The sequence below is a fragment of the Ostrinia furnacalis genome, unplaced genomic scaffold (genome assembly GCF_004193835.3).
Source record: "Ostrinia furnacalis isolate ACB-3 unplaced genomic scaffold, ASM419383v2 OfSCF2311, whole genome shotgun sequence".
Classification (NCBI taxonomy): domain Eukaryota; kingdom Metazoa; phylum Arthropoda; class Insecta; order Lepidoptera; family Crambidae; genus Ostrinia; species Ostrinia furnacalis.
In genome coordinates, this window is record NW_021132550.1 from 802,509 (window position 1) to 830,234 (window position 27,726).

Sequence of the window (27,726 nt, forward strand, 5' to 3'; positions counted from 1 at the left end):
CGAAAGTTTTTCCTACTAGAGGTACAGTTAAAAGATATCTGACGATTGAAAAATCAGCACTAAGATGAATAAAAAGAACCAGGGCAACATACCGGAGGTGCGCTTCGAGTATTAATTTAGGTGCGCTTCATTGGGTGCGCCTCAAAATGGGTGCGTTTCGAGGAATACCTCTGAAACTTAACCAATCGAAAGCCTCAATTTGTACTTGAAATTAAATCGAGTTATGAGATCCATTCTTTAATACACACGTGACTCTAGACATTAATACCCTTTAAAACAGTACATTGTCTACAACTTCTAAATATTAAACCTAAATAATACCAAAATACCTCATTATCAGTTGGCTTAAAGAATATTTTATGAGACTGTTTTAAGATATTTATTATAATAGCATAGCACATTTTGTATTCATAAAATACATTATTGAATACTTTGAATTCATGTAAGTTATGAGATTGTTATTAAAGTTGATTGTGAATAAACGTTGTGAAAAGATATTATTATCGTTTTTATTATTTGTCATTATTATGCCTTACACTTAAAATTGAAAGTATTAATCATTAAATTAGGTAAATACGTAGTGTGCTACAACAAACATAGAATGGTACAAATTACTAAATATTAGGTACCTAAAACTCAAGGGAATCAGGATATACAGTCGAGCATTAACCTCCACCCATACAATTATTTGAATTATCATTTCAGCCACAGGACCTCCACTGCTGAACATAACCTAACCTAACCTAACCTTCCCTAATGATTTCCAAATTGGCCGGTTGGTAGCGGCCTGTATCCAGCGCCTACCCACTACCTCTATAAGGTCATCTGTCCACCTTATGGATGGAGATCCTAATTATTGGTGAATTACTTACTTTAATAATATCAATGGAGCCGATTTTAAAACTGGTTAAATGTCACGGGCCAGAACACGTAGTGTGGGCAGACTTCCCACTAGGTGATGGACTGACGATCTAGTGAAGATCGCGGGAGGTACCTGGATGCGGGCGGCGCAGGACCGGTCATTGTGAAGCCCAGCAGTGGACGTCATTTGGCTGAAACGAACGCGCGAACGAATGGGCTAAATCAGTCTTTCCCAAAGTGGGCGATAACGCCCCCTTGTGGGCGCTGCAGGCTTAAAGGGGGGCGGTAAGAGACCCAGAAAAAAAATCGGGACGTTGTGTAGAGGCTTGGGAGGCGGCTCAACTCTTGACTATAAAAATGGGGGGCGCTAAAAATAATTTATTCTCAAAGTGGGCAGTAGACTAAATAAGTTTGGGAACCGCTGGGCTAAATGTATAAATCGCTCAAAGCTATTATTTAAAAAAATCAAATCAAATATTTTTATTGCATGATGTAGGTAGGTACGGTACATAGGTACAGGTCATTGTCGGCCGTTTGGTGTAGTGGTTCAGAACGGACTACTATGCCGAGAGGTCCCGGGTTCGATTCCCGGCCGGGCAGAAATTGAAATGATGAATTTTAATTTCTGTGACGGGTCTGGGTGTGACTATGTATAATATTTATGTATTTAAAAAAAAAAAGTATATTTAAGTAGTATATCCGTTAAGCTAGCACCCATAACACAAGCATTAAGTTGCTTACTTTGGGGCTAGCTGGCGCTGTGTATAATTGTCCAAAGATTATTTTATTTATTTATTTATTCAATAAAATATTGTTCAGATACTTTATGATGTATCATCCATATCGTCATGCAACAGAATAAAAATCACCGAAGTAACATATAATAATTTGTTTCAAGATAATTCTATCATACTTTACCAACTAACAATTAACACATTCTGTACTCGTACTTATTAGGTATTGTAGTTTGTCAAGAACCGATAATAATTAACATAATTTTATTTTCAAACACGAGTGACTAATCTTTCCCACCTCACAAATCAGAACTTGGGTCATGTATCGGCAATTCCCACCACTTTAGTAAGCCTTCATCTTGCAAGCGAGGATGACGTTTTTATAATCCTGCGCGTGCGCACCTCTCCTTTCACAGTTGACAACTCGTGTGACATTGTGATTCTGACATTACTAAACTCATAAACTGGTTATAGTAATTGACAACTCGTGCTACATTGTGATTCTGAGATTTTTCTTTACACTACTAAATTGGGTGACTTTTAGAAGCATGGCCAAAATTTTGTGTTGTTTTCTTTGCATTTGTGTGTTTTCTTCGACAGCTGTACCGAGTTATATTGACTTTAACAATTTGAAAGTATACAGGGACAGTGAGCACAGTGCTAGCAATGTTAAAATAATCACAAGTGCTAAATCTCAAAATTTAGGCTCAAAAACAGTCAATACAAATGACCTAGTTGTAGATAATGGACAAGTAAAGCAACTCTACCGGCCAATAGATGTAATTAGTAAAGGGACACTTCTTGGGACACTGTCCCAGTCTCAAGAAACCAGTAGACCGAAGAGGAACACCATTCTAAGCGGAGTCTGCCCTTACGGACAAGTCCTGAAGCCCTTTCCATTCGGATGTGTAACATGTGAACAGTAAGTACTTAAAGTAATTTATTTTATGATAGGATTTTAAGAAGCAAAGCGCTTCTTTAATTAAATGTAGAGATGTGAAAAAGTTTTGTGGATAGTTTTTGATTTCACTGGTCTCTTGACCGCTAGGTCACTAGGTCAATTGTGATTCTCAGACATAAAAATAAATCTATACTTATTGCGTCAACAAAAAAATTAACAGTAAGAATGATATCAAGTTTAGTATTTATGTTGCCTATGGACTGTAGCTAAAATAGGAAATAAATTCGAATTTTAATTTCATACGTCCAAACGTCCTTCATTTGGTACTCTTTCTTATGATCCGTGAAGAAGGTTAGTTCACCCGTTTCCTTGCTCTGTTATATTCTTCAATAGCTCTGTTATAATTTTCAAAGCTCGATATTATTCAAAACTTCTGTAAAAGTTGATTGTAGCTTAACTTTGACTCAAGTTTCACGCAGTTTGTGCCCTATAGAAGAGAGATATATTATGACTTGTGCCTGAATACCAGCCTTAATTAGAAGAGGCTAGAGAATATAATTTCAAATGAGCAATAAAACACGGCGCCAGACTCGTTATGTGACTGCATTTTTGCTCCACTCACAACAGGAAAATTTTAGTACCTACATATTACCAGTTTACGCGTGCGATTTAAAAAACCCTGTTTTGTGAAATCAGAGTAAATCGAAACAAAAAGTTGTAACACACATTTTAAGGTATTTCCTCGTCTGATGCGTTTATTAGGGGAGATCGAGGAGATTTGTAACAGAGATCAAAGTCAAAGTGAAAAACTTCTATTTGTATAGACTATTTAAATAGTACTTGTTTTGTCAAATATTTTTCTCTTAAGGAGCCTCTACATGTCTCATAATCTTTTTACCCTACCAGCGCTTCAAGATCAATATTTGACAAGTGCTGAGAAGAAGCGCCGCAACAAACTCAGTCACCACATGATGATTAGTCACATAGCCGATTTCTTGGCGCCTATGACAGAAGTTAGCGAGCTGTCAATTTCAAGAAAACTGTAGTGTCGAAAGAGCAACGAATTCGCGAAATTGTTTGCACGATAAACTGTCAAAAGAATCAGAGACATTGACTTTGCTCCAACCCAAATCTGTTACAACTCTCTTCGGTCTCCCCTAAACTAGTGCCCCATCCGGGCTTCACACGGGTACAATAATCTTCCTCTTAAATCACTCTTATCTATATTGCCTATTGCTGAAAACTGCATTAAAATCCATTGCGTTATTTAAAAGATATAAGCGAACAGACAGCGAGAGCGACTTTGTGCGCGTGGCGTGGACGCACAGGGTCACACACGAACCAATCACAGAGGTCTATTCAAGGTGCATTCGATTTGCTGCTTCACTTAAGCAAGCATCGTTTGTGAATACGGGTTTAGGACGAAGTAAATATTAATCAACTTGTTAATGAGTTTTTAAGTAATTGTATTTTCTGTTACAGGTATGAAGAATGGACTGGCTTGAAATGTTCCGAATAACAGAGTTTCATAAACAAATAAGAAGAAACAGAGGACATAATGCAAGACGACGGAATAACAAAGGACAGTCAACTTGTCTGATGATAGAAATAAGTACTCTGGAATCGTTTTAGTCAAAGATGCGATTCTTTTTTTTTTTTTTTTTTTTTTTNACAACTTTAACATTTTTTACATTGCTTACATTGCATTGTTGTACATACATTTCCTTAAAGACCCGTTTAATGCTAAGGTTGTACCGACATACGCTGCAATGTAAATGTATAGTCTAATATCGACTGAACTCTAGATAATATGTATTATTTTAAATAATTATTCTCTTATCCTTAGTTAGCCTATTTTCAATGTTTTTTTATTTTTATTTAGGTAACTCCTGTTATCACCTTAATGACCATATCTTACAAAGATTTGAACATAAAGGCCATTAACTGGTATTTTCGCCAATATTGAACTTAATTTAATTCTTAAAGAAATTTCTAGTCTTCCTTTTCAGATTAGATTTCCATTTCAGATTAAACTTTCAAAATTGTTTTTCTAAGAGTTAAATTATTATTATTGTCATAACATAAGTAAGTTTTTAATTTTTTACTTGTTGTTACTAACTATACTTTTTCTATAGACGTACATAATTATTATCATGTACTACGCATATTTACCCAACTGCACCAGAAGGAGGGTTATGTTTTTAATTAATGATCTTGTTTAATTGACAGATAACGTGTCAATGTTCATTAAATGTTTTATCGCAAAAAGACAATTGGTATTACTATCCTACAAGACGTCTATCATAACAACTATGCTAGTTTTTATTGTGACTACAATGTTACTGTTATTCACATTCCTAATTTATTGTGACTGTGGATATTTTTCTTCTTAGACTCAATCGTAATATCACTATCGTCAGGTAAGGTCAGTGTTGTGGTAAAATTATTAAATCTTAGGCTGGGTTGCACTAATCTAACTTTGACTTTAACAAACGCCAAAAATCTGTCAAGCTCCATACAAAAATACCGCTTAACGTTATACTTACGGTTAAATTTAATTTAGGTGGTGCAACTCAGCCTTAGTGACCAATAAGGATATTTTTGGTGACTGTAGAAGTCATGGGAATTCCGGTTCCACCACCCCTACTTTTTCCGTGGATTCAATATCCATGTACGAACGACAGCAAATCAAACTAAAGATAGTGGAATGTTATGTCATTGTAACACAGGCGATTTTACAATGATAGTTTATTTATTGATTTAAAGACTTTATTGCACACACAACAATGTTCAGTACAAAAAGATTACTTATGGCATTAAGCCATAAGTAATTCTCTACCAGCTGACCTTGATAATGTTTAAACGGTGTCAATGACAAGATTAATAAAATCAAATCAAATTAGTTTATTGCAATTGTAGGTACATATCATACTTACATTGATGGGTCTTAAAAAAAACTAAAAAAGATTTAGTACTCGTATTGTTGCTAAGAAATAATGCTTCCTATTTAACTAACACTTAAGAGTAATAAATCGTATATTGTTACTGGCTTTATTTCTTCTAGTAGACGCGTGAGATCAGCAAGCATCCTTGTCCACTTCCACCTTCGAAATGCAGGTTTCCTTCCGCGTCGGCGCGTGCGCACCGGCAAACGGAAGGCTAAATGTAGATTAACAAACCTATGTGACTATTTTAAGCAACAATTAAAGCTCATTGTTCTTTCATTTGAAAGTTAAACTGTCATTGGACCTACAACGAAATTAATCAGAGGGTTGAGTGCGAGTTTACATCAAAAGTCGTCACTAGTGAGCGCGTCAAAAATGACATTATATGTATGACGGATTGTACAGCGCCCCTAGCGGAAATTTTCAAGAACAAACAAAAATTTTCTTACATTTTTTTTAACTCGCTGTAAACTCACACTAGGCCCTCTGTATACAACAGGATGACTTTGAAATTATGGATCGACTCCCTCCAATGCAAAGCGGATGAAAGGATAGAAAAACGCCACGAACTCACCTATTATGTATAACAGCTAGCTTAAAGTATTTTTCTATGTTTATTGAACGCCACTGAACTTTGGCCGACTAATATGGAATCATAGTTAACTTATAGGTTAAAGGGTCGCATTTGTAATGTATGTTGTATCACTAGAGTAAAAAGTTATGAGTCAAATCGTTTAAATAGCAACTACCTATGTATTACTCATCGCCATGTATTACTATACTCGTAAGTAGGTACGTAATCGATGTACGACTACCTATTATATGCGACATAACACAAGTTACCTAAATTTATTCTTGCGTCCTATAAGCCTCGGGCTACTATGCCCTCATTGTATCAATAGGTTTTCATATTGCATGAAAAAAGTGACATCTTGAAGTAACGATTACGGACCAACAGTTACATAAGCTGTTGCTTTTTTAAGGATCAGATAGAATAAGATATCCTGCTGCAGCTAGGACCAGTTGTGAAATAGACTTGATTTGGTCGCACGCGCACGTGTCAGTATCAGTAATCTATTCGTTGCAGCCAAATGACATCCACTGCTGGACAAAGGCACCCCTAAGGATTTTCATAACGACTCCTGCCTCGCTGCCCTCATACAGGTTCTTCCACTTCCCACGACCTTCACCAGATTGTCAGTCCATCTAGTGGGAAGTCTACCCACACTACATCTTTTGGCTTGTGGTTACCTCTAGTAAACCTTTCTGCCCCAGCAGCCATCTACGAACTATATGCCCCGCTCACTGCCACTTGATTTTAGAAATTCTGTGGGCTATGCCTATGACGGTCACTTTGGTTTTCCAGTAACTTGACAAGATTTTAATAAGTTCTTATCATAATTACAACACTCACTCTTGTACCTCTACAAATTGTATTTTGCATAAAGCTATGTAATTTTGTTTACCGTTTGGAAAGATGCGAGACATTCCCAACACAAGTATCTCCGATTACTTACTGGGAAGCCTCCGCACAAATATTGTATAAAACTTTTTGTCAATAACTTTTATTTCTTATTATTATTTAAAGCTCTGATCTATACTTTTATCGCTATCAACTTTAACTCTCTTTTATCGCGGGCTGTAACCGAGGTCACCACCATTTCAGGCTTTATGCGACGATAAACTTCTTTGATGCCGAGTCAGTGTGTTAAATATTAGATGCGATTGTCACTTACCGTTAATAGAGCTAGAGGTTTAACGTAGTTTGATGTGATTACACAGAGATATTATCTAGCTAGAGACTTAATCTAGTTGAAATTTAAGCTTAATTAATCAACAGCGAAGGTATGAATTTACTTTTTATCTCTTTCATGTTACAAATTTTTGAACCTTAAGTAATTTTTTTAGAAAAAAAAATACTACGGATTATGTGTATAACGAATAAGTGCTCCTATAAGATTAACTCTTTCATCTCAATGACTTGCCCTAAGATTTCATATAAGTAATACAGATTTATCATAGTTTCGACTTTTATTCGACAAGGCTACTGCCTTGTTGAAACTATGTTGAAAATATGCTAGCCTGTATTTTCTCCTGCCTAAGACTTACCTGTATCGTGTGGACAGTGTGCCGCAGCATCAGCACCAGCACAGGAGAAGCCAGGAGTACCGTCACGAGGATCGTCACGCCGATCGCGAGCGTTCGCCGAGCGTGCCACATCTCTACCCTCACTGAATCCCTGGAAAGCGAAAGATAACTTGTCTGTTAACTGCTAAAAATGTTAGGCTGGGTTGCACCATCTTTCTTTAACTTTAACAGTCGTCAAAAGTCTGTCAAACTCCATACAAAATCCACCGGTGGTGCAACTCAACCTTAGTAAGGCAAGTACTCCTTCAAACAAAACACCGATCAAGTAGAATTGGGCAAGTGTTCTCCTTCCTACTAATTATTATAAAATTTGAGATATACCTGTTAAACTCAAATTAGATAACGGAGTTCACGAGTAAGTTAGTTCACAACATGTTCCTCAAATTCTACAGCAGAACTACGTTTTGACAGCTCATAAAAAGTCGAGTCAGTTATTATATCAATCAAAATTATTGTTTAATTATCAGCTACAGGAATAAGGCTTAACTAAGTAGGATCCTGAGGCAATGGAGCGATACGAGAGTGCATGTTATTGTTTTTTACGACTTATCTTCAGATACCACAGTCATAAATGTGCTTTAGATACGTAATACTTACGTCACACACAAACCCGACCTTCATTAGTTGGGTTTTATTATTCATAGCTTTTAGCTGTACTTATATCCTAGCTACACAAGAGTTGCAGCGATGGAAACGAGAGTAGAAAAGAGTCCCGTATATCACTTTCTCACACCGCTTTACCCTTTTTACTGCCTTGTGAGTGTGACCTCCTCAATTAAGCGCTACTAAAGCCTGGTCCGTGAGCACGTAGAATTTTGTCCAATGACCCCAAGCTACCCATCCTTATCGCTCGCACGTAATTATGTTGCTGTCGTGCTCGCACACTCATTGCGGGCGCCCGTCTCACAGTCGCGATAGCAATATAATTACGTGCGAGCGATAAGGATGGGTAGCTTGGGGTCATTGGACAAAATTCTACATGCTCACGGACCAATGTTTATAAACAAATATCCTAAAGCTTCTTTCTTCAAAGCTCACCTGATGATGTCCCAGTAAGCATGCTTGACGTGCCTCAGCTTGTTCAAGCAAGCGTTGGACTGGTGCGTGTACACGTTGAGGTCGATCCCTCTCTGCGAGCGAGTGAGCTTGGGGTTACTCATCGCCCGCGCGGATTCCTCGTAGCTATAACAAATAATTATTTATTTACACACCTTATAATATCATTATAGGAATCACAATAACTAGACATTCATACATCTATACTTATAATAAATCTGTAGAGAGGTCAATTCTGTACATGAAATATATTTTAAAAATAACTATCAGGGGGTGCGTGATTAGTGATCGATACTGATGTCAAAAATGCTATCAGTAAAATTTTTGTCTGTCTGTCTGTATGTTCCTTATAGAAACAATAACTACTTGACGGATTTTAACGAAACTAGGTACAATTATTCTTCATACTCCTGGGCAGGTTATAGTATACTTAGGAGCAGAGTAGTGAAGGAAGATTTTGAGAAAACGGGAGAAGTTACTCCATTTTTTAATGACTGACTGACATATCAACGCACAGCCTAAACGGCTAAACGTAGGCACTTGAAATTTGGAAGGGACGTAGCTTAGGTACCATAAAGGTGCACTAAGAAAGGAATTCCCGAAATTCCCACGGGAACGGGAATTAGCGGGAAAATCATTTTGTATGAAAAATCTAAACCGCTTAAGTTAGACGCTTGAAATTTGGCATGCAGGTACCTTAGTAAACTTAAAGCTTAGTTACAACAGGATATTGCAATATTCCGACGGGAACGGGAGTTAGCGGGAAAAAACATTTGTATGAAAAAATCTATACCGCGTAAGATAGATGAAGGGGTAAAACGGGCTCCACGCATACCTACGTAGTCGCGGGCGGCCGCTAGTACTAAGTAAGTACGTAACGGATTATGACGATTGTATTACATTAGCCGGCTTAGGATGCACCCCACTGACCCCACGATACAATCTTATTGTTGTCAAAAATCGTGAAAATGCCTCAATAAATCGATATAGTGGCGCACATCCTGGGACAGAACAATATTTAAAGAATTAAAATCTGTAAGAAACTAAATTGTGCACGGGCGAAGTTGCGGACAAAAGTTAGTGGTTTGCCACAATTGATTTCAGTAAAACCATAGGTACTTGATTGTTGCATTGTCCAGAAATGGGGAATTATGATAAGCAATACCTCAGAATGGGTTCTATATTGGCTCACATAAAATTCTAAATCCTATTCTTTGTCTTACTACCGATTTGTGTTCATAATAATCTCTCTTCATAATTTTATTTTTCATACTTTTTTTATTCATACATTTTTATTACTACCATCGGAGCTCATAACAGTTAGTAATCATAATTTTTTTATCAATACTGTTACTACCAAGAACCATTTAAAATACATAATTTTTATTTTCAGATCTTTTTTCTTCATAACATTCATTGATCATATTGTTTTAATTAATAATGTTGTTACTAAGAACATACTTCAACTCATAATGTTGTTGTTCAGAATAATTTACTTTATAACAGACATACTCGTATCTTTAAAAAAATCATATATAATTTAATAGAGTAGATAAGCATGCAGAGCATGCAGCATGAAAGCAAGCATGCAGCATGCATTGGTATCTCCTCGTCTCCGGCGCTGCGGGATGTGCAGCCCTTCCGCCCTTGCGTAACGAGGCTCAGGCACCCACGCTTGCTTCCGCAGCTTCGGCTTTTTGGATCGCCATCGGCGCCTTCGGCGCCTCGGCGACCAGCCTCAGCCGCTCCAGCTCACCCGGGCGCCTGAGCCTCGTTACAGCGGGCGAGGGCTGCCCTCCCTCCGCGCCTCCGGTTTTTAAATTACACTCTAGGGGTAGGGCAGACAAGACTACGTGGAGTCGGTTTTGCAGCGATTCGTTTCTGTCACGTTAGTTTTGTGGCACAAAATATTGCCTGTTTTGGACCATTTCAAATTAATTAAACGTTAAAATACGATTTAATACGAATATAGACATCATGATTTTCAATAATATGGATAAATACACTTATGAGTAATAAATTTATGAAAACAAATATTAGGATACATCACATTTATGAATATTATAGTTATTTATTCGAATGATTATGAGTTTCGATCATTAGTATAGAAAAATATATGAAAACAAATATTAGTAAAAACTAAGTGTATGATTAGTGATATTATGAATATCAATGATTATGTTTTTAAATATGTAGGTTTTAAAGGATGGTGCCAGGGTCTGGACCAAGTGCTGCCCAGAATCAACCCATAGTGCATTTTGTTCCTCAGGCCAATACTAATGTGTAAACTGAAGTGCACTGAAATCTATCCCTGGAGTTAAGAGAAAAAAAGAGTTTTGTTTTGAATTATTTACATATAAAATATCATCGATGTATACGTACTTCGCATAAGATTTCGCGATTTTGGCATTAAATAACACTCGATATGTTGAACTTAACCATACTGCATCCGTACACCTTACTTTAGTGCGACTTAGACATTATTTATAAGCGATCTAGCGCTGTTGCAGTAGTTTGGTTAGTTGACAGAAATCATTATTTCCAAAATGAACCAAGAAGTTTGAGTTCTCTATCCTTGCGAAAAATCTATTTATTGGTGTATTACAATCGATTATTGAAATTATAGTAAGCTAAAACTTCTTGCTTCATTTTGGAAATAATGATTTCTGTCAACTAACCAAACTACTGCAATAGTGCTAGATCGCTTATAAAGAATGTCTAAGACTCACTAAAGTAAGGTGTATGGATGCAGTATGGTTAAGTTCAACATATCGAGTGTTATTTAATGCCAAAAACGCGAAATCTTATGCGTAGTACGTATACATCGATGATATTTTGTATGTAAATAATTCAAAACAAAACTCTTTTTTTCTCTTAACTCCAGGGATAGATTTCAGTGCGCTTCGGTTTACAAATTAGTATTGGCCTGAGGAACAAAATGCACTATGGTTTCATTCTGGGCAGCACTTGGTCCAACTTCCATACATGGATTGGCACTGTCCTTTTTTATGAAGAATGATCATTATGGTATCAAATTGTATGAGAAATATTTTCGGACCTCCAATGATAGGAATTGAAAAGTTATGTAAGAAAATGCGCTACCCTCAGAATGTTGCGGTTTTCAACTAAATGCATATTAATTTATGAATAAGGCTTCACTTATGCGTTTCTATTTCATTTCGATGATTTCATCCGAATTTCCCCGATAATCCTTGATTGGTCAGGCACGCGTCAACTTCAATGTAATATGTATATTTGTATCATACATACGAAAAATACCAATGACTCTAAGCCTTGATCACACGTACCGAGTAAACGGGCGAGACAGTAAAATGTTTACTCGGTCGAGACAGTTGGGTAAGCGAGTCACATACTCGAGCGCTCGGCCGAGCACTCGGTGTAATGTTATGTTCATAACTTCATACACACCGAGTCAACTCGGTCGAGAGCACTGTCTCGCCCGTTTTCTCGGCCTACGTGTGATCAAGGCATAACAGTAACAGTAACTTGAAATTATGAAGTAACAATTTGTGGATCACAACAATGTTCAACATCGATCTACATAAAATATGTCTAGCACTTATCTGAGTCAGTGCGTTAGTAAGCGTTACTAGTGGGTTCACCATACAATATTCTAGCGACAGCGGCCAGCCGACACCGACACCGTTGAGCTATTTGTAGCCTTATTTATGATGTTATGTTACTCAATTGTTATGCAATGTACCTAGTTGGAAACGTAACCAATTTATTATCAATGCAAAAAATAATAAAATAATTTACAACAATCTAATTTATTAAAACGTTTTAATTGTGTTAGAGCTAAGATTAGATTCCCACTTCCCACGGGACTTTTTCGGGAGGGGAATTACTTGCCGTCTGTTGCAGCACAATAACTTTCAGTCACTGGCATGAAAAAGATCCTAAAAATAAACACTAAGGCTGGGTTGCACCATCTTATTTTATCTTTGACAAACCTCAAAAATCTGTCAAACTCCATAAAAAAGCACCGGTTATCGTTATAGTTACGGTCAAAGTTAGGTGGTGCAACTCAGCCTTACAATTGAGAGATAATGGACGACTTCACATAAAACTAAACACGGTGGCTCCATGGGTAGTTAGTAATAGGAGAGATTTTGCATTTATGATGGTGTAAGTTGAAGGCGAGAGTGAATAGGCACTTACAGGGCATATTATGTAAATACACCCTTCGGCAGGTACGATTACGCTCAAATACCTGCCTTGTTATTCGTGTTAATTAAGCATTAAAAAATAAAAAAAACTTGTGGGTATTTTTAGCGCTTAAGCATTGTACGCCAAAACTAGTATCCTGTGAAATTGTGATATAAGTACTTAGTATCATGATAAGTGGTGTGATCCTATTATTATCTTGGCAAACACATTCCGCGCTATGCAGCTTAGTCTGTCAGCTTAGCTTAGCTAATCTTAGCGAAAAAGCATCATCTATACTATTCTATACTAATATTATAAATGCGAAAGTAACTCTGTCTGTCTGTCTTGCTTTCACGATGATTTGGCATATATGTAGATAGTTTGAGTCCCGGGAAAGGACATATAGGATAGTTTTTATCTCGGTTTTTGAAACCGACAAAATTCCACGCGGGCGAAGCCGCGGGCGGAATGCTAGTATATCATAAGAAAACAATAAAACTTACAAAACTATGATTTCCATGAGGGTCTTCGCTTCATCAAACAGCTCATCTGCCTCTAAATACTGAACTGCAGCCTGTAGGCGCTCCAAGGCCAGCTGATGGTGCTTCTGGAGGTGGGTGTTCAGGTCCTCGTCGAAGACTTCGTTGCTGAGGAAGATGGCCGCCACCAGGGCAAGAGACACCTCCTCCATGGACTTCAGGAGTTCGTAGGACGTTGACAAGTGTCTGGGTGGGTAAAAAAGGTCGATTGTAATGTGTTTTAGGGAAAAGCAGTGCATAAATAAAGTTTTAATCTTGGCAATAATTTTGTGATCACTTTGCATAGTAGCACACAAAAAAAATTTCGAAACGAATGCGAATCAGTCACGAATGTAACTTTGTCTACGAAGGAGTCCCTAATTAAGACTACAATGCAGCTTTTTCTGAGAAAATTTGTTTGTATCAATTATAATATCATTGGTTTGTATGCAGTTTGATGCAGTTATACCACAAAATAGTTATACCTACCTTAATTATAATAATAAAAAAATCAACACGACTAAGTGCTTGTATTAATAAAGATCAGAAAGTCTGTGTCATTTTTGTAGTTGGTTAATCTTAATATCTACAATACTGTTAAATGATCAATCTGCTAATAAAAATCTAGGTGTAAGCAAATGTAAACAACACTTCAGATTTAAAATGACTCACCGGACTTTCTCATAATTTAAATAAGTAGGTAGATGCAAATCAGGGTTATGTTGGATTTGAGTACCGGTTCTGAATCGTGATTCGTGATTCGTAAGATCCTTGCTGAGTTCGAGGCATATCCGGATTTTTGCTGACACATCTCTAAGCTTATTTACATTAATTAATTGTATTATGTATAACCAATATAAGATTAGTTCCTACCAACATAAAGTTTGATAATTATAAAGGCTCGCTTTCCGGAATAGTACGGGCATAGAATATTTAAAAAAATCATTTGCATACCTCGCTGACACATTTCTGTTTAGTTTCTCAGTAACAGATGGCGTTGGCAGAATTAGTCTAGTTCCTCACTAACAGATGGCGTTGTATAAATTTTAGTTCAGTTTATCACTAAAAGATGGCGTTAATACTATTAATTCAGCTACTCGCTAACAGATGGCGTTGTATACATTTTAGTTCAGTTTATCACTAAAAGATGGCGCTAATACTATTAATTCAGCTACTCACTGACAGATGGCGTTGTATGAATTTTAGTTCAGTTTAGCACTAAAAGATGGCGCTGATAGTGTTAATTCAGCTATTCACTGACAGATGGCGTTGTATTAATTTTAGTTCAGTTTAGCAATAATAGATGGCGTCGACAGTATTAATTCAGCTACTCGCTGATAGATGGCGGTGTATGCATTTTAGTTCAGTTTAGCACTAATAGATGTCGCTGATAGTATTATTTCAGCTACTCGCAGATAGATGGCGGTGTATTTATTTTAGTTCAGTTTGTCACCAATAGATGTCGTTCACAACATATCAACAATTTTATAGCAGTAATATTTTGTTCATACAAATAATATTTATTTTAATGGCGATACCAACAGCTCCAAAATCATTTACCAAAAGAATTTTGAAGAAGACTTACCGCCACAGCGCTGAAGTGGTAAACCTGACGTAACGGATAATGTACAGTAGGATGGTCCTGTTAAACTCCCCATAAACAGACATGCGCTTCAAACTGTCAGCTTTCTTGAGATCACTGCAACAGACAAGTACTGATAAATTTCCAACCAATGAGGGTTTTCGCGAATGAAAGATCCGCTAGATGGCGGGACGTGGATGTGGGGTCTGATTGGTGGATTTTGACATATCTGTCAATGTCATGTCAAAAATAACCAATCATGCAGCATTTGGACCTCGCGTCTACGTATTGCCATCTGGCGGATTTTTCATTCGCGATAACCCTCATTATGATAAAAATTTTAACCAAAAGACCTTTTTCAGAACACTTTTATGGCTCTTTGGCTTGCTATACCACCACTTCGTTGTTGAGTATAAGTTGTATTATGTGATTTCTTAAATTTCTAATTTAAAAAAAGGTAGGTGCTTAACTAATTACTTTCCTTTAATACTTACAGAAAAGTTGTGACGTCTTCTCTAAAGTGACTGCATGTAGGAGTAAATATGAAAATGAGTCTCTATTTGTAGTAGTTAGGTATGAAAATTTTAATTTTTTTCCTATACATATGGATTGTATACTGTACACTTCAAGGCATAAAATTCAAAATCTATCGAATGCTTGCAGCTTTTTTCATTACAAGCCAGGCTTTAAAGTAAGATGGTGTTTACAAAATATTACAAATCTGCGAAGATTTATGGAAAATTCGCGTCTCTTGAAGACTGGAAGTGACATTATCGATAAATATGATAGTTAAAAGTGTTTAAACTACCATATTATCGACTCTACATTGTATTTTTTTTAAATACAGGACAAAGCAGACGGACTTATACGTCTTCTACTAACACAAAATCACAATGATTTCATAATACTAAGGCTGAGCTGGCACGACCTAACTTTAACGGTAACTATGACGATAACCGGTGCTTTTTGTATGGAGTTTGACAGATTTTTGACGTTTGTCAAAGTTAAAGTAAGATGGTGCAACCCAGCCTAAGAATATCAGCCGATATCGTTAATTTTAATATCGTAGAATTAGCATCAGGTCAAGTGCTCTAGAATAGGTATTTTATGTTGCTCTTTCAAAGTAAAAATATATTTAATTTCATTTAAAATTACAATCTAAGAAGAAATTTAATCATAAATATTCGCATTATGAAATCTACTTACCTACCTACTTTCAAGAAACGATTCGTGATTACGACATTTTGTAATACGTATTATAAAACAATGTGATAGTGAATTTAGATTTTATGTATGGCTCGCACGACTTGCATATTGCCCCATCACGTTTTAAAAGTGAAAAAATGTGAAGATATCTTCTAAGCTTTGACCACTTTTACCTACTTTTTCAAATAAAAATCCAGTCTAAGGCACCCCAAGCATTTAGCCCCGCAATCCATCAAAAGGGATTTCTCATGTTATTCCAATGACAAAAATAATTACGCACCAAAATCGCCGAATTACGAGCCAAATTTTTGTGAGAAATATTTTAATTAATTACTTACTAAAGTGACAGTTTGTGTTCATCCCGGAGTAGAGGTAGCGTCAGCTTTTCCAGAAGCTGATCTGTCTCCAGAAAAGCCGCTTGGACTGCTGACCTTGGGGCAAACGAAGAACCTCATAATTTTTCAGATAAAGACATTTAAGACATAGTTAACATAGTGGTAAGCCCACCCACAAGGTGGACTGACGACCTCATAACGGTAGCAGGAAGGCGCTCTGGATACAGGCCGCTACCGACCGGCGACCGACCGATCTGAAAATCATTGGTAGAGGCCTCAGGTAAAGGACTATGTTCAGCAGTGGACGTCCTGTGGCTGAAATAATTATGATAAATACCTAGTTTTTCTATTCCATTCTATACATATTTTAACAACTTCTTTCTTTACAATACTGCTAAAACAAGCGCGAAGTAATCTAACATCTGATAAATTTATAGACGAATATAAAAACAAAGTAAAATATTTGTAAATACATCAGAGGTCAAACTCAAATGAACCGGTTTTCTGACAATATTTGGTTAAACTTAAACATTCAAAGGCTAACAGATGGTATAACACAAACATTGCTACCTGATTAAGTTATTTGTGTGTTTGGTTGGTAAAACGTAAAATGTAGTAGCTTTTATCCATACAAACATTTGGCAACTTGTCACTGTGTAGGTCTGGTGTACTCGTAGGCAGGGCCGCCGCAAGCGGGCGTGCAATGCGTGCACCGCACGCGGGCGGCACGCCCAGGGGGGCGGCAAATCAGGCGCTCAGAGCTTCCGAGAAGAGAAGCTCAGGGCGCTTAGAACAGCTGGGATCACGCAGCTGTTCCCGTCTGACGGAAGAGATGGTGTGTGCAATGCAGGCGGGGGCACCCCCACACTATCAGCCGCTGACCATCATCGTGGAGGGGAATCAGGAAGCGATCATATTGTCCCCTCCTCTGACCCCTCCGCCGCCGACGGAGTGAGGGCGCGTTTGGTTCGTCCTCGTGCTCTCGCTCCGAGGACTCATTTTGCAACATGACGTTTTTGCAGAAGGAGGCTATGGCCGCCCAGGCCTCATTACTGTCCAGCATTGCTTTGACTATGCTAGCCAGCACGAGGTCCCGGCCCAGCGCCTCGAGCCCACGCCGCACACACTGCGAGGGTATCGTGCGCCTCGTCCTCCGAGCCACGCGGCGGACCACCTCTCTTCTCGAGCGGGCCTCTCGACTTCTGTCGAGAATGTCAACCCATATGAGAGCCCCGTAAAGCGCAATGCTTTTCAAAATGCTGGCGTAAAGGAGCCGCCATTTGGCTCTCGAACCCCCCCACGATAAAGCATCCGCGGCCTTAAGCAGGCGCTATGACAGTATGGCAAAATGAGGGTCAAACTGACACCGGCTATCCGACTATCAGGCCCAGACAATTGCTCTGAACCTTAACTTCTATCCTGACTCCATCCACGGTAAAATAATATGGGCGTTAGGAGAAACACTCCAGTCTCCAGACGCGCGCAGGCAATTTAAGTACTGGCAGTGGTCGCCAAATTGGCCGCGTCCATACAATCCCTCAGGCTGTGACGAGTGTCACCTGCATAACTGATAACATCTACGCCCGGGAGGAGGGCGCCGCTTTGTACCCAGTCATATCCGATGTTGAGTTACCTGGACGGCCTTCCTTGCGCAGCAGGCATAGTTATCCGGCCTAGGCAGGCAAAGAGGGGCTCCCTCCACAGCTGAGTTGACACTGCGGGAATCTATCATGGATGGTAGAGCGAAAAAGGCAAACTGGTTCGGGAAGAGCGCTCGCAAAACCTTGTCTAGCAGAGCCTGCTCTTTAGTCAGTGGAGGACCAATAGGCTGTAGTTGGTTTCTAGCATAAAATCTCCCACAGTTAGTATCGTCGTCCAAACTTGCGAGCATTTCTGCCCTCGCTCGGTCTTTGGCGGCTCCGATTTCATAAAGGCAAGCCATATGACGGGTCTCGTGAACGTTTACGCCAGCTACGAGTGAACGCAGCTCAGCTAGTTCAGCCGACCACCAGTAGACAGCACGACAAGGTGTGCGGTAGCGTTATCGAGGCATGTTAACATCACACACCTCAATTAACGATTTTCTTAATTGGTTGGCCGCCATATCACCGTCCGTGACTATCGCATACGAATGCAGCCTCCTTGGCCATCTCCCGATCAAAGCGGGTAAGCGCCCATCTGGGTAAGGGAGAGGAAATTGAGCGGGTCGCTCCCGCACCCTTCATTGCTCCAGTGCGGTTAGAGCGGGAGTAGCACACGAAACGTCCACCACTAACCCTCCCTGCTATCGCACACTCGTGTGCACCGTCCCTCTACCCAAGAGGGATGGGGAGGCTACTACAATGATTTTTGTGCAAATGAAAATTTTCTACCTTGTATAACTTTTTATCAACGCGACGTACAGAATAAATAAAAATACTTAAACAATTGAAATTTTATCGTCTTTATACTTCTCAAAGACATTTTCCTCATATAGTCAACTATTGAAGCGTTAAATGTAAAAAATAATTAATGTTCGGCCCTTTAACTCAAGATGGTGACTAACGCTCTGACCTCTCGAGTTCGAAAACATATATACTTAATACAAATTAAAACATTTTACTTTCCACTTTTTGCAGGAAAAAAATACCAAAAATATGTCATAGCATGAAAAATGAGAAAACATCAATTAAATTAGCCTTTTTTTGACAAAACTCATTAAGTAGGTAGTCGTAGGGCGGCATAATCGGTTTTGCACGCGGGCGACGAAACAGCTAGCGGCGGGCCTGCTCGTAGGTCACCTGCTTCTTGCATTTTAATTGCAAGTTTTTTATGAACATAATAAGTAGGTATATATTTTAATTTTTAATTACACTTAAATTACACTTTTAAATCTACAGATTTCTAAACATTTATTATGGTCTTTATCACTTGGCAGTCAACTGTTTCGAGTGTTTAAAGATAACTTTAACATACTGCCGATTCGCATGAATCATAAGTATTTAATATTTTAGTAGGTATTAAGAATTAATCATTCTGTGGTTAACAGACGGTTTATCAGTAGGCACTAATGAGTAGATACGTAAGTTATTGACCGTAAATACCTATTATGACCTTTTTGTAGTAATTATGCTAGCGAAATAAATATTTTGTATGTTTATTTCATATTGTATGTTGTGTGTGTTGAAACAAAAAATGTATAGGTATTTTACTCACAAATCCACCACATCCTCTTTCTCCATCGAGTCCCGTGACTTTAGGAACAGATATTTCGCCACAGTGACTCTTTCTTCCTGGATGGCCTCGACTGTGTTCTCTAGAGACAGAGTCATACTAGCCTGTAACAAAAGATAGGAAAGTCAAAGATTTTTATTCAGTACCTACTTTAGATTAAGACCTTTCTAGAGCGCCTGACGTGTCCCAAATAGCTAGGAGAATCACTTCAAAATGGCTCCACTTCATCATCATCATTAGGTCATAATAGTGTCCAGTGCAGGAGCACGATACTGTCTGCTTTACTACAGGATGGAGGATTTGGTTTAACCCCCCTCGCTGGACAGACTTGTTAGGGAGGCTTGATGTTGTTCGTATATTTTGTCCTTTAGTTGACTTTTCCTAGATGTCAAAAGTGGGAGTGGCTCTAATCTATACCACAACACGGTCAAATTGCCGATTCGAGGTTGTGGTGAACCCACTCATAATATCCCAAGCGTATAGTAGTAAAAGTAATAGCTTAATTGCAGGTATGAACAGACATTTTTGTAACTTGGCGTTATCGTTATTCTGATTTGGTTCTAGGTTTCTTTTTGTTAAAAATTAACTAAACTAAAGTCTAACTTACTTTTGAGTGCAAAAACAGCGAGGAGTCCAAAGTGTGGGACAGTTGCGCCATGATGGTGCAGTTCTGTGCCACCAGGGCGGCGTGCGGCACGAAGCACAGGATCAGCATGTGGACTAGTAGTGTTCGCCGGCCTCGTCTGCGGATAAAATAAAGCAATAGATTAAGTACTAGCAAAAAACAAAGCAGCAGGTCTTCCAATAAATCTATACGATGACAAATCAAGCTCTACATTCTGGCATCATAATGTTATTAGGGCTATTTTACAAATAAAGTGTACGATGTTCTATCGACTACACCAGTGGTTCCCAAAGTTGTCTGGACTACGACTCATCTAATACAAGTTCCCAAACTCGGGACCCACCTATAGGAAATTTCTCCCGCTGCCCAGCGGTTGGATGGGTAGTGTAGACAAACCTCCTTTTTAGTTGTTTATGGTTTTGTCTATTTATTTTACTTTTTTTACTTTTGTCTTTTGGTTGCATTACAATGGCGTAACAAGATTGCTGTGTTTTAATTTCTATTCAAATTTTACATAAGTTTTGCCCTTTCTTTAACATCTGGCGACCGTGACCGTCGTGTGTCGTTCTACAGGCAGGGCCCACTCAATGTTCGCTCATTTAACTCGATATTCAACTCAATAGTTTGTGAAACCCTGGCCCTGGACTACACAATGAAATCCTACCTACTATCTATGTCTTGAAAAACTGCCATTTCAAAAATTCTTTTACGTGCTTCATTAGTGCTAGAGTTCATGACTAGTCATATAGTTTGTATGGAACGGTTACTATAAAAACATGAATAAAGAAATAGAGATTCAGACGTCAGTCCCATAAAGAAAAATTTGTATTTCAGTAGCAGGGCTAGTATTCCCAAGTCTGTTCCCACCGCTGTATCTCTTATAGTACAGACAGGATCTACAGCTTGACCGCCACTAAAAACTTAAGCAGTAAATGCTAACTTTGATTTCGTGAAGTCTATGTTCAAAGTTGCCATGCTCCGTAAGGAACGACAAGCATACTTACTTTTTCAAAGTTGTTTTGTTTTACGCATAACAAGGCGGGTATTTGACCACAATCGCACCTGATTTTAAGTGGGATGTAGTTAGTCTAGTCTAGTTAACTAATAAAGTTAAGTGGAATAACCAGGCCAGGTGACAAGGTGGCCATCTTAATAAAATAATGATACATTGATGACCTATTATAGTAATTACTTTGTTGACCGCTCATATGCGCACGCGTTCGTATGAATATGATTCAGCGCGCAGCGAAAACCACAGAGTTAATTAGGTAGATACAATTATTATTTCTAGCATATCATTTTATTGAAAAGTGACATCTATTACAACTCAACAAGATGCTTTATTTAGCTTGACCATCAGGCCATCAAGCATATTACCTACCTTCAGAAATCTACTTATCAACTGATCACAATATATACATATTTTTGGAATTTTGTGGGGCCCGCGCTGTGGTTTTTAATAAATAAGACCAATTATTACTTATAATGATGATCTAGTAGTCAGTCTTAATCATACCAGGATAACAAGCAGGGGAAAAAATTAATAGGTATTCTTCATTAAAATCTAGGTCAGGTTTGCGACTAGATATTACTGTATTGTCGTAGTTATTTATTTCTACAGATGACCTCATTTAGTTTGGTGAACAACCAATGACTCTTATTTACGGACGAGGCGAAGAAGATCGGGAGACCTGGAGCGAGATCAAGCAAGAAGCTCAAGACCGAACGAGATGGAGGACTGTTGTGGACGCCCTTTGCCCCATCTAGGGGACATAGGACGTTAAGTCAAGTAAGTCAATGACTCTTATTAAATTCATAGATTTATCTGAAGGATAAACATTTAAAATCTAACCAGTGAAGAAGAGTTGAGTTTTCTTGGGAGAAAGCTTCACTGTCTTGGAACTAGGGTTTCTGATTTCTCGACTTATTTTTTTTCTCGAGTTTCGAGAATTCTCGAGGCCAAAGTCTCGAGTTTTCTCGGGTCTCGAGTCTTTTAATGAAAACTGCTGAAATCGGTTGAAATTTAATTAAAACACGGGGTTTTTTTAATCTAATATACCTACTTTTATGCACAACAATCAATATTAGAATTTAGTACCACTTATTTTGGTAAGGAAACAAACAAAAAATAAAATCTTCTTTCATATTTAATATTTACTAATAATCATAGCAAAAGTCATTAAGTCACGTTTACTTTAAGAATAAATAACAATAAAAATCTGGAGCTACAAATGAATCACTTGTTTTCTAAAGAACACAAGTCCAAATAGCAAAATTACGATAAATAGTTTTTTTTTTATGAACAAAAAAAAACTTTAATAAATTTTTAAATTTGTCACAGATAACGACTTGAATAAACTTTACGAGGAGGCACGAGTACCTAACCTAACGTCTGTTAGGTAAGGTAACTGTCTAGTTAACACATTTTTCAGTCTTTAAATCAGTCAGAGTAAAACATACAAATATCATACTCGTTGGTGAACATTATTACTTAGTTTCGATTGAGATCATTACTTGCAAATCAAATCAATTTAAAAAAGGAAAGACTAGACCAGTCCAAAAGCAACGTTGACCTATTAAATAATTAAAAACTTACTTTTGTCTAAGAAAATAGGCTTTCAAGAATATTAAAGCTTCAAAATCGAAACTCGAGAATTCTCGAGCTTCGGTAATTTATTTCTCGTCTCGAATGAAGCCAAATTTCTCGAGTTTTCTCGAGTTCGAGAAAGCTCGAGCAGAAACCCTACTTGGAACCCGCATCAAATCGAAAGAATTTAAAAACAGACCATCCAAAATGGTTCAAGAAAACCCGTGCCCTCGACTGGCATAGTAAGTCCGGTATACGAACTGGTCCATCATCATTTCAGCCACAGGACGTCCATTTCTGAACATAGACCTTCCCCAAAGATCATCCGGTTTGTAGCAGCCTGCATCCAGCGCCTTCCTGCTACCTATGGGAGGTCCTCAAGGAGTCACAAGATGGACACCTTGTGGGTACGTGGCCTTCACTCTAGAACCTTGCTGACTCATGATGTGCTAGTCTAGCCAGCTGTAAAAATGATGACGATGATGATGATGATGATTTAACCGATTTAACCGCCTCTGTGGTCTAGTGCTTCAGACGCAGAGGTCCCCGGTTCGATTCCCAGTGGGGGCAGATTTTTCTGTTCGGTTTGGTTGGTGGTAGGGCTTGTTCTAAGTCCGCCTGGCCACTGTACTGTACCACCATCTTACCTAAGTCTGTCGCCATAACAACAATGTTAACAGCATTGTTGTGTTCCGGCAGTTAGAGGTAAGATAGCCAGTTCCTCTGTGGTTGAGGATTCCGGGTGAAGCTCGCTTCCACCTTCGGCCTGATCATCACTTACCATCAGGTGATGAGATACAAGCCAAGAGCTTCCTCGTTGTGGATAAAAAAATATGAGACTCACTTGGTGGCCGGGTTGACGTGGAGGCAGCCGACCCGGACTGACACCATCTGAGGGTCGGGCCGGTCGGAGGGCGTGGTGCAGCGGGATGAGCAGCCGTCCACCTTCAGGTGTGACGTCATACTGCAACAAAACCGTATATTAAATTAAAAAAAACATACATTCACTTATTCTCTGCCTAAACACGAACTTCGACAATAGGCAGCTTTTTCTCAAAGAATATAGGGTAAACTCCCAGTTATTGGACAAAACACCCCTTGAACGTCCTTAATGAATATTACCTACTTCAAATGCAAATTGCAACTTATCACCTTTTTATCTCCATCAGTCGCAATATCTTAGTTGTTGTAATAGAAATTATTCTTTCAATTCAATAAATATTCTATAACTTAACCAATAACTCAACGATATGCCCTTTACGTATCTAATAATAACTGGAAGTCCATCGATGGCGAGGTTTGAACCAGGGATCTTATGGATATCCGTAACCGTAACCGAAACTTTCGGATATCCGAAATAAAAAAATATCCGTTTGATCCTAGTTTGAACCCACGTTCCTGGATTCGAATCAATCGAATCCAGTCCGAGATTTGTAATTTTGCATGATAACATTTTTTTTAGTGTAGTATTGATCGCTTGACTAGCATGCAATACAATACTTAAGACAAGTATTTCGACGATGAAACGTTTTTCAAGCATATTAAGTCTCTTACAATAATCTAAATAACCTTCAGATTACACATTAAACAACTAAATGATACTACAGGGTTTTTCCTATTGCTGTAAAAAACCTTAAAAATGACATAAACTTAACCAAGGTTGAAAAACTTCACACCTCAGTATGATACTTAATAATATCACATTATGTGATGAGTCTTGCTACTGAGTAATAAACCTGATCTCAAGACCTGTCTTGAGTGCGGTGTTTAAGTCCGGGAATTTTGCCATTTTTAGTTCTGAATCTGATTCATATTGGATTATCTGTGATATTGGTAAAGCAATCGGACAGTACATTTATTGAAAATACTTAAGTATCAATACTTAACAATGAGTAGGTAGATTCTGCCCACGCCACGTACAAATAGCACCTAGCGCCATTAAAGATAAATTCAGCAGACTTTTTTACATAAATATATTTCTAGAAAAAAAAAGACATCCCACTTATCTAAATAATCTGTGTAATAACTTAAAAAAAAAAACTAAAAAAAAACATAACCCTCCTTTTGGTTAAAATATAAATAGCGCCTCGATATTCGCGATGGAGTTTGTTCAAGCTTACAATAACCTTTTTTAGAAAAAAAAAACTCGAAAACTCAAAACGAATATCATAGCAATGGACTTTGAACAATGTCGAGGCTAAGTAAGTCAAGGCCACTGGAGTGAATGACCGGTGATGCCGCAAGAGAGGATAACTCACCCGATGCCTATTAATACACATGTGACGTCACCAATATACGTATATCTATGTTGTTCTTATTTTCACACATATGTCCATCGGCCCATTAGCTCAGTTGGTTAGAGCGTCGTGCTAATAACGCGAAGGTCGCGGGTTCGATCCCCTCATGGGCCACTGTTCCTTTTTGCTTTTTTCGAACAATTTTTTTTCAATAGTTTTAAAATAAACAGTAATATTATTATTGTTTTATACTAAATATTAGTACTAAAATTAAATAAATAATGTTTTTTTTATATGACAGGAGGCAAACGAGCGAACAAACAAATGTTAAAAATATCAATTAATTTTTGATTCTAATCAATTCAAAAACAGATTATTTAATAAAAAAAAAATGCGATATTTTTTTTTATTTAAACCATTTATTTTTTGTTTTTGTATTTCATTTTGGCATTTTCGTTCGTAGTAGCGACATCTAGGAATCATTTAAACAACTATTTATCACTAGAGAAAAGCAACGTTCAAAACCCTAGCAGTGCTTATTGTTGTAATTCATTTATAATAATCCACAATAGATGGCGTTGCTCAGGTACGTCAAATAATTTTTGTACTGAATTTTATCTATCTATTATATAAAAGAAAGTCGTGTTAGTTACTCCACTTATAACTCAAGAACGGCTGAACTGATTTAGCTGAAAATTGTCAGGGAGGTAGTTTAGAGCCAGGAGAAGGACATAGGATACTTTTTATCCCGTTATGTATTGCCATTAAGGCGGAACAAAGTTCGCCGGGTCAGCTAGTCTTATATATGTCACCGGAAAATAACAAGACTCGTAAGTTGATCAATTTTCTAGGTAGTTGATCAACTCTCGGAAAATAATAAACGGCAGTTGAAATGTACTATTTAACGCATTGAATTTTAGCTAATTGGTCAACTTACGGTACCTAGCCATAATTTAATAATTAACTATATTGCTACAAGTAAAATCATCCACAAATGGACCAATCGTTGCCCAGTGTACTATTTGACGGTACACTATTATCCGTCACTTAATACACTTTTCTCTGATTGGTCGACAGCATTAAATTATAAGCATTTAGCAAGTGTTTATTCATAGAGTTACAAACACTTAGATATGTTGTTTTCATATATATATTTTAGAGATAGGGATATTAAAGTTCGTCTATGCTATACAGGGTGTTAGGTAAATGGGTATATGAGTCGACACTAGCCCACGTTAACAGGGCATATAAATGGTATGGTGAAGTCAGAAATTTGATATCATCATTTTAAATTTTTTAATTTTCATACAAAATAAATTTTATAAAATCCGGTTTGTATGAAAATTAAAATGATTAAAATGAAGATTCAACTACCTAGAAAATTGATCAACTTACGAGTCTTGTTATTTTCCGGTGACATATTATATAAAAGAAAGTCGTGTTAGTTACTCCACTTATAACTCAAGAACGGCTGAACCGATTTAGCTGAAAATTGTCAGGGAGGTAGTTTAGAGCCAGGAGAAGGACATAGGATACTTTTTATCCCGTTATTTATTGCCATTAAGGCGGAACAAAGTTCGCCGGGTCAGCTAGTTTTCTTATAAAAATCGATGTAAGTATTTTCGGGCTAAAAATCGACTATATTACATCTCTCGAATCTAGTGTAATAAATATGTCATAGTCAAAGGTCGATATGCAGTCTCTTCGCGGAATGACTGGTTTATCCTAGGTTTGACCAAGGCCTTCAGGCAAACCCCGAAGTGATTTCTGATTTCGGCCTTTGACTAAGTCAAACCTAGAAGTGCCTAAAATGTTCAGTCAAACGTCGAAACTAAAATAATCTGCTTCGGGCTTTGCCTAGTCAATCCTAGAAACGACTGGCAGACTCGGTCAGAAGTAAACAGCAAATAGAAAACCGGCCAAGTGCGAGTCGGATTCGCTTACGAAGGGTTCCGTGCGACTCTGTTCTTGTATGGGAGCCCCCCTTTTAATATTTCTTTTATTTTAATTTTATGATTTATTTTTAAAGTAGATAATATGTGAATATTTCAAGGGTTCACCTGTTTACGTTTTAATTTAAATTCGAGCAAAAAACTGCAAAAAGTTTGCTGTATAGGAGCCTCCCTTAAATATTTATGTATTTTATTGATTTATTTATTTTTAAAGTGAATAAAAAACTAAATCTTTTGAAAATGATTCATGAGATACGAGCCTGGTGACAGACAAAATTTAGCGAAGTCATAGTAATAGGGTCCCGTTTTAACTCTTTATCCTTTAAGCCTTAATAAAGGACCTTCTGTTACCTTCAAATTTAAGGTAACAGAACCCTAAAAATTAGTAATTTCAAGATCGGTCTAGAAACACTGACAAACAACCTCAGTAAATAGTTTTAGTTTTTCGTACCTTCACCTAAAGAACCGACCGTAACGCCTTTGCAATAAATTCGAGATCAGAATAAAGTATAGTTTAGTTTAAAGTCTTAATTGAGGTTTGACTAGTCAAACCCCGATTTCATTAAATTGAGTTTCGACGTTTGCCTAACCAAATTAGTTACTCCTAGGTTTGACTGACATTCTTTAGTCAAAGGCCGAAATGTTTGGGCTTTGAC

At 37.7% G+C, this 27,726-nt stretch overlaps 2 protein-coding genes and 1 non-coding gene across 4 annotated transcripts in view; 2 read left to right on the forward strand and 1 right to left on the reverse strand.

Moving 5' to 3' along the window:
- The window catches only part of LOC114355029 (receptor-type guanylate cyclase gcy-25), a 69,785-nt gene that overhangs the window by 36,919 nt on the left and 5,140 nt on the right, over nt 1-27,726 (reverse strand). The window contains exons 2-10 of one of the 2 annotated variants that reach the window (XM_028307682.1): nt 23,726-23,845; nt 20,277-20,412; nt 19,652-19,773; nt 16,460-16,552; nt 15,410-15,439; nt 14,919-15,032; nt 13,319-13,540; nt 8,628-8,771; nt 7,551-7,680 (exon numbers count right to left, since the gene is read on the reverse strand). In XM_028307682.1, coding sequence (XP_028163483.1) covers nt 7,551-7,680; nt 8,628-8,771; nt 13,319-13,540; nt 14,919-15,032; nt 15,410-15,439; nt 16,460-16,552; nt 19,652-19,773; nt 20,277-20,412; nt 23,726-23,844 — 1,110 coding nt within the window. In that variant the 5' untranslated portion in view covers nt 23,845. The remainder of the gene's footprint in view (nt 1-7,550; nt 7,681-8,627; nt 8,772-13,318; nt 13,541-14,918; nt 15,033-15,409; nt 15,440-16,459; nt 16,553-19,651; nt 19,774-20,276; nt 20,413-23,725; nt 23,846-27,726) is intronic. The other variant, XM_028307683.1, reaches the window with a different exon arrangement.
- On the forward strand, nt 1,928-4,155 carry LOC114355030 (uncharacterized). Its single transcript, XM_028307684.1, has 2 exons — nt 1,928-2,517; nt 3,979-4,155. The coding sequence occupies exons 1-2, from the start codon at nt 2,144-2,146 to the stop codon at nt 4,013-4,015; spliced, it is 411 nt and encodes a 136-aa protein (XP_028163485.1). The 5' UTR covers nt 1,928-2,143; the 3' UTR covers nt 4,016-4,155.
- TRNAI-AAU (transfer RNA isoleucine (anticodon AAU)) lies at nt 25,219-25,292 on the forward strand. Its single transcript has one exon. It is a non-coding gene; the product is annotated as a tRNA-Ile (tRNA).

Coding starts and splice junctions, on each gene's coding strand:
- LOC114355030 (XM_028307684.1), top strand. CDS start 2,144: ATGGCCAAAATTTTGTGTTGTTTTCTTTGCATTTGTGTGTTTTCTTCG. Junction 2,518..3,978: donor GGATGTGTAACATGTGAACA/GTAAGTACTTAA, acceptor TTTCTGTTACAG/GTATGAAGAATGGACTGGCT.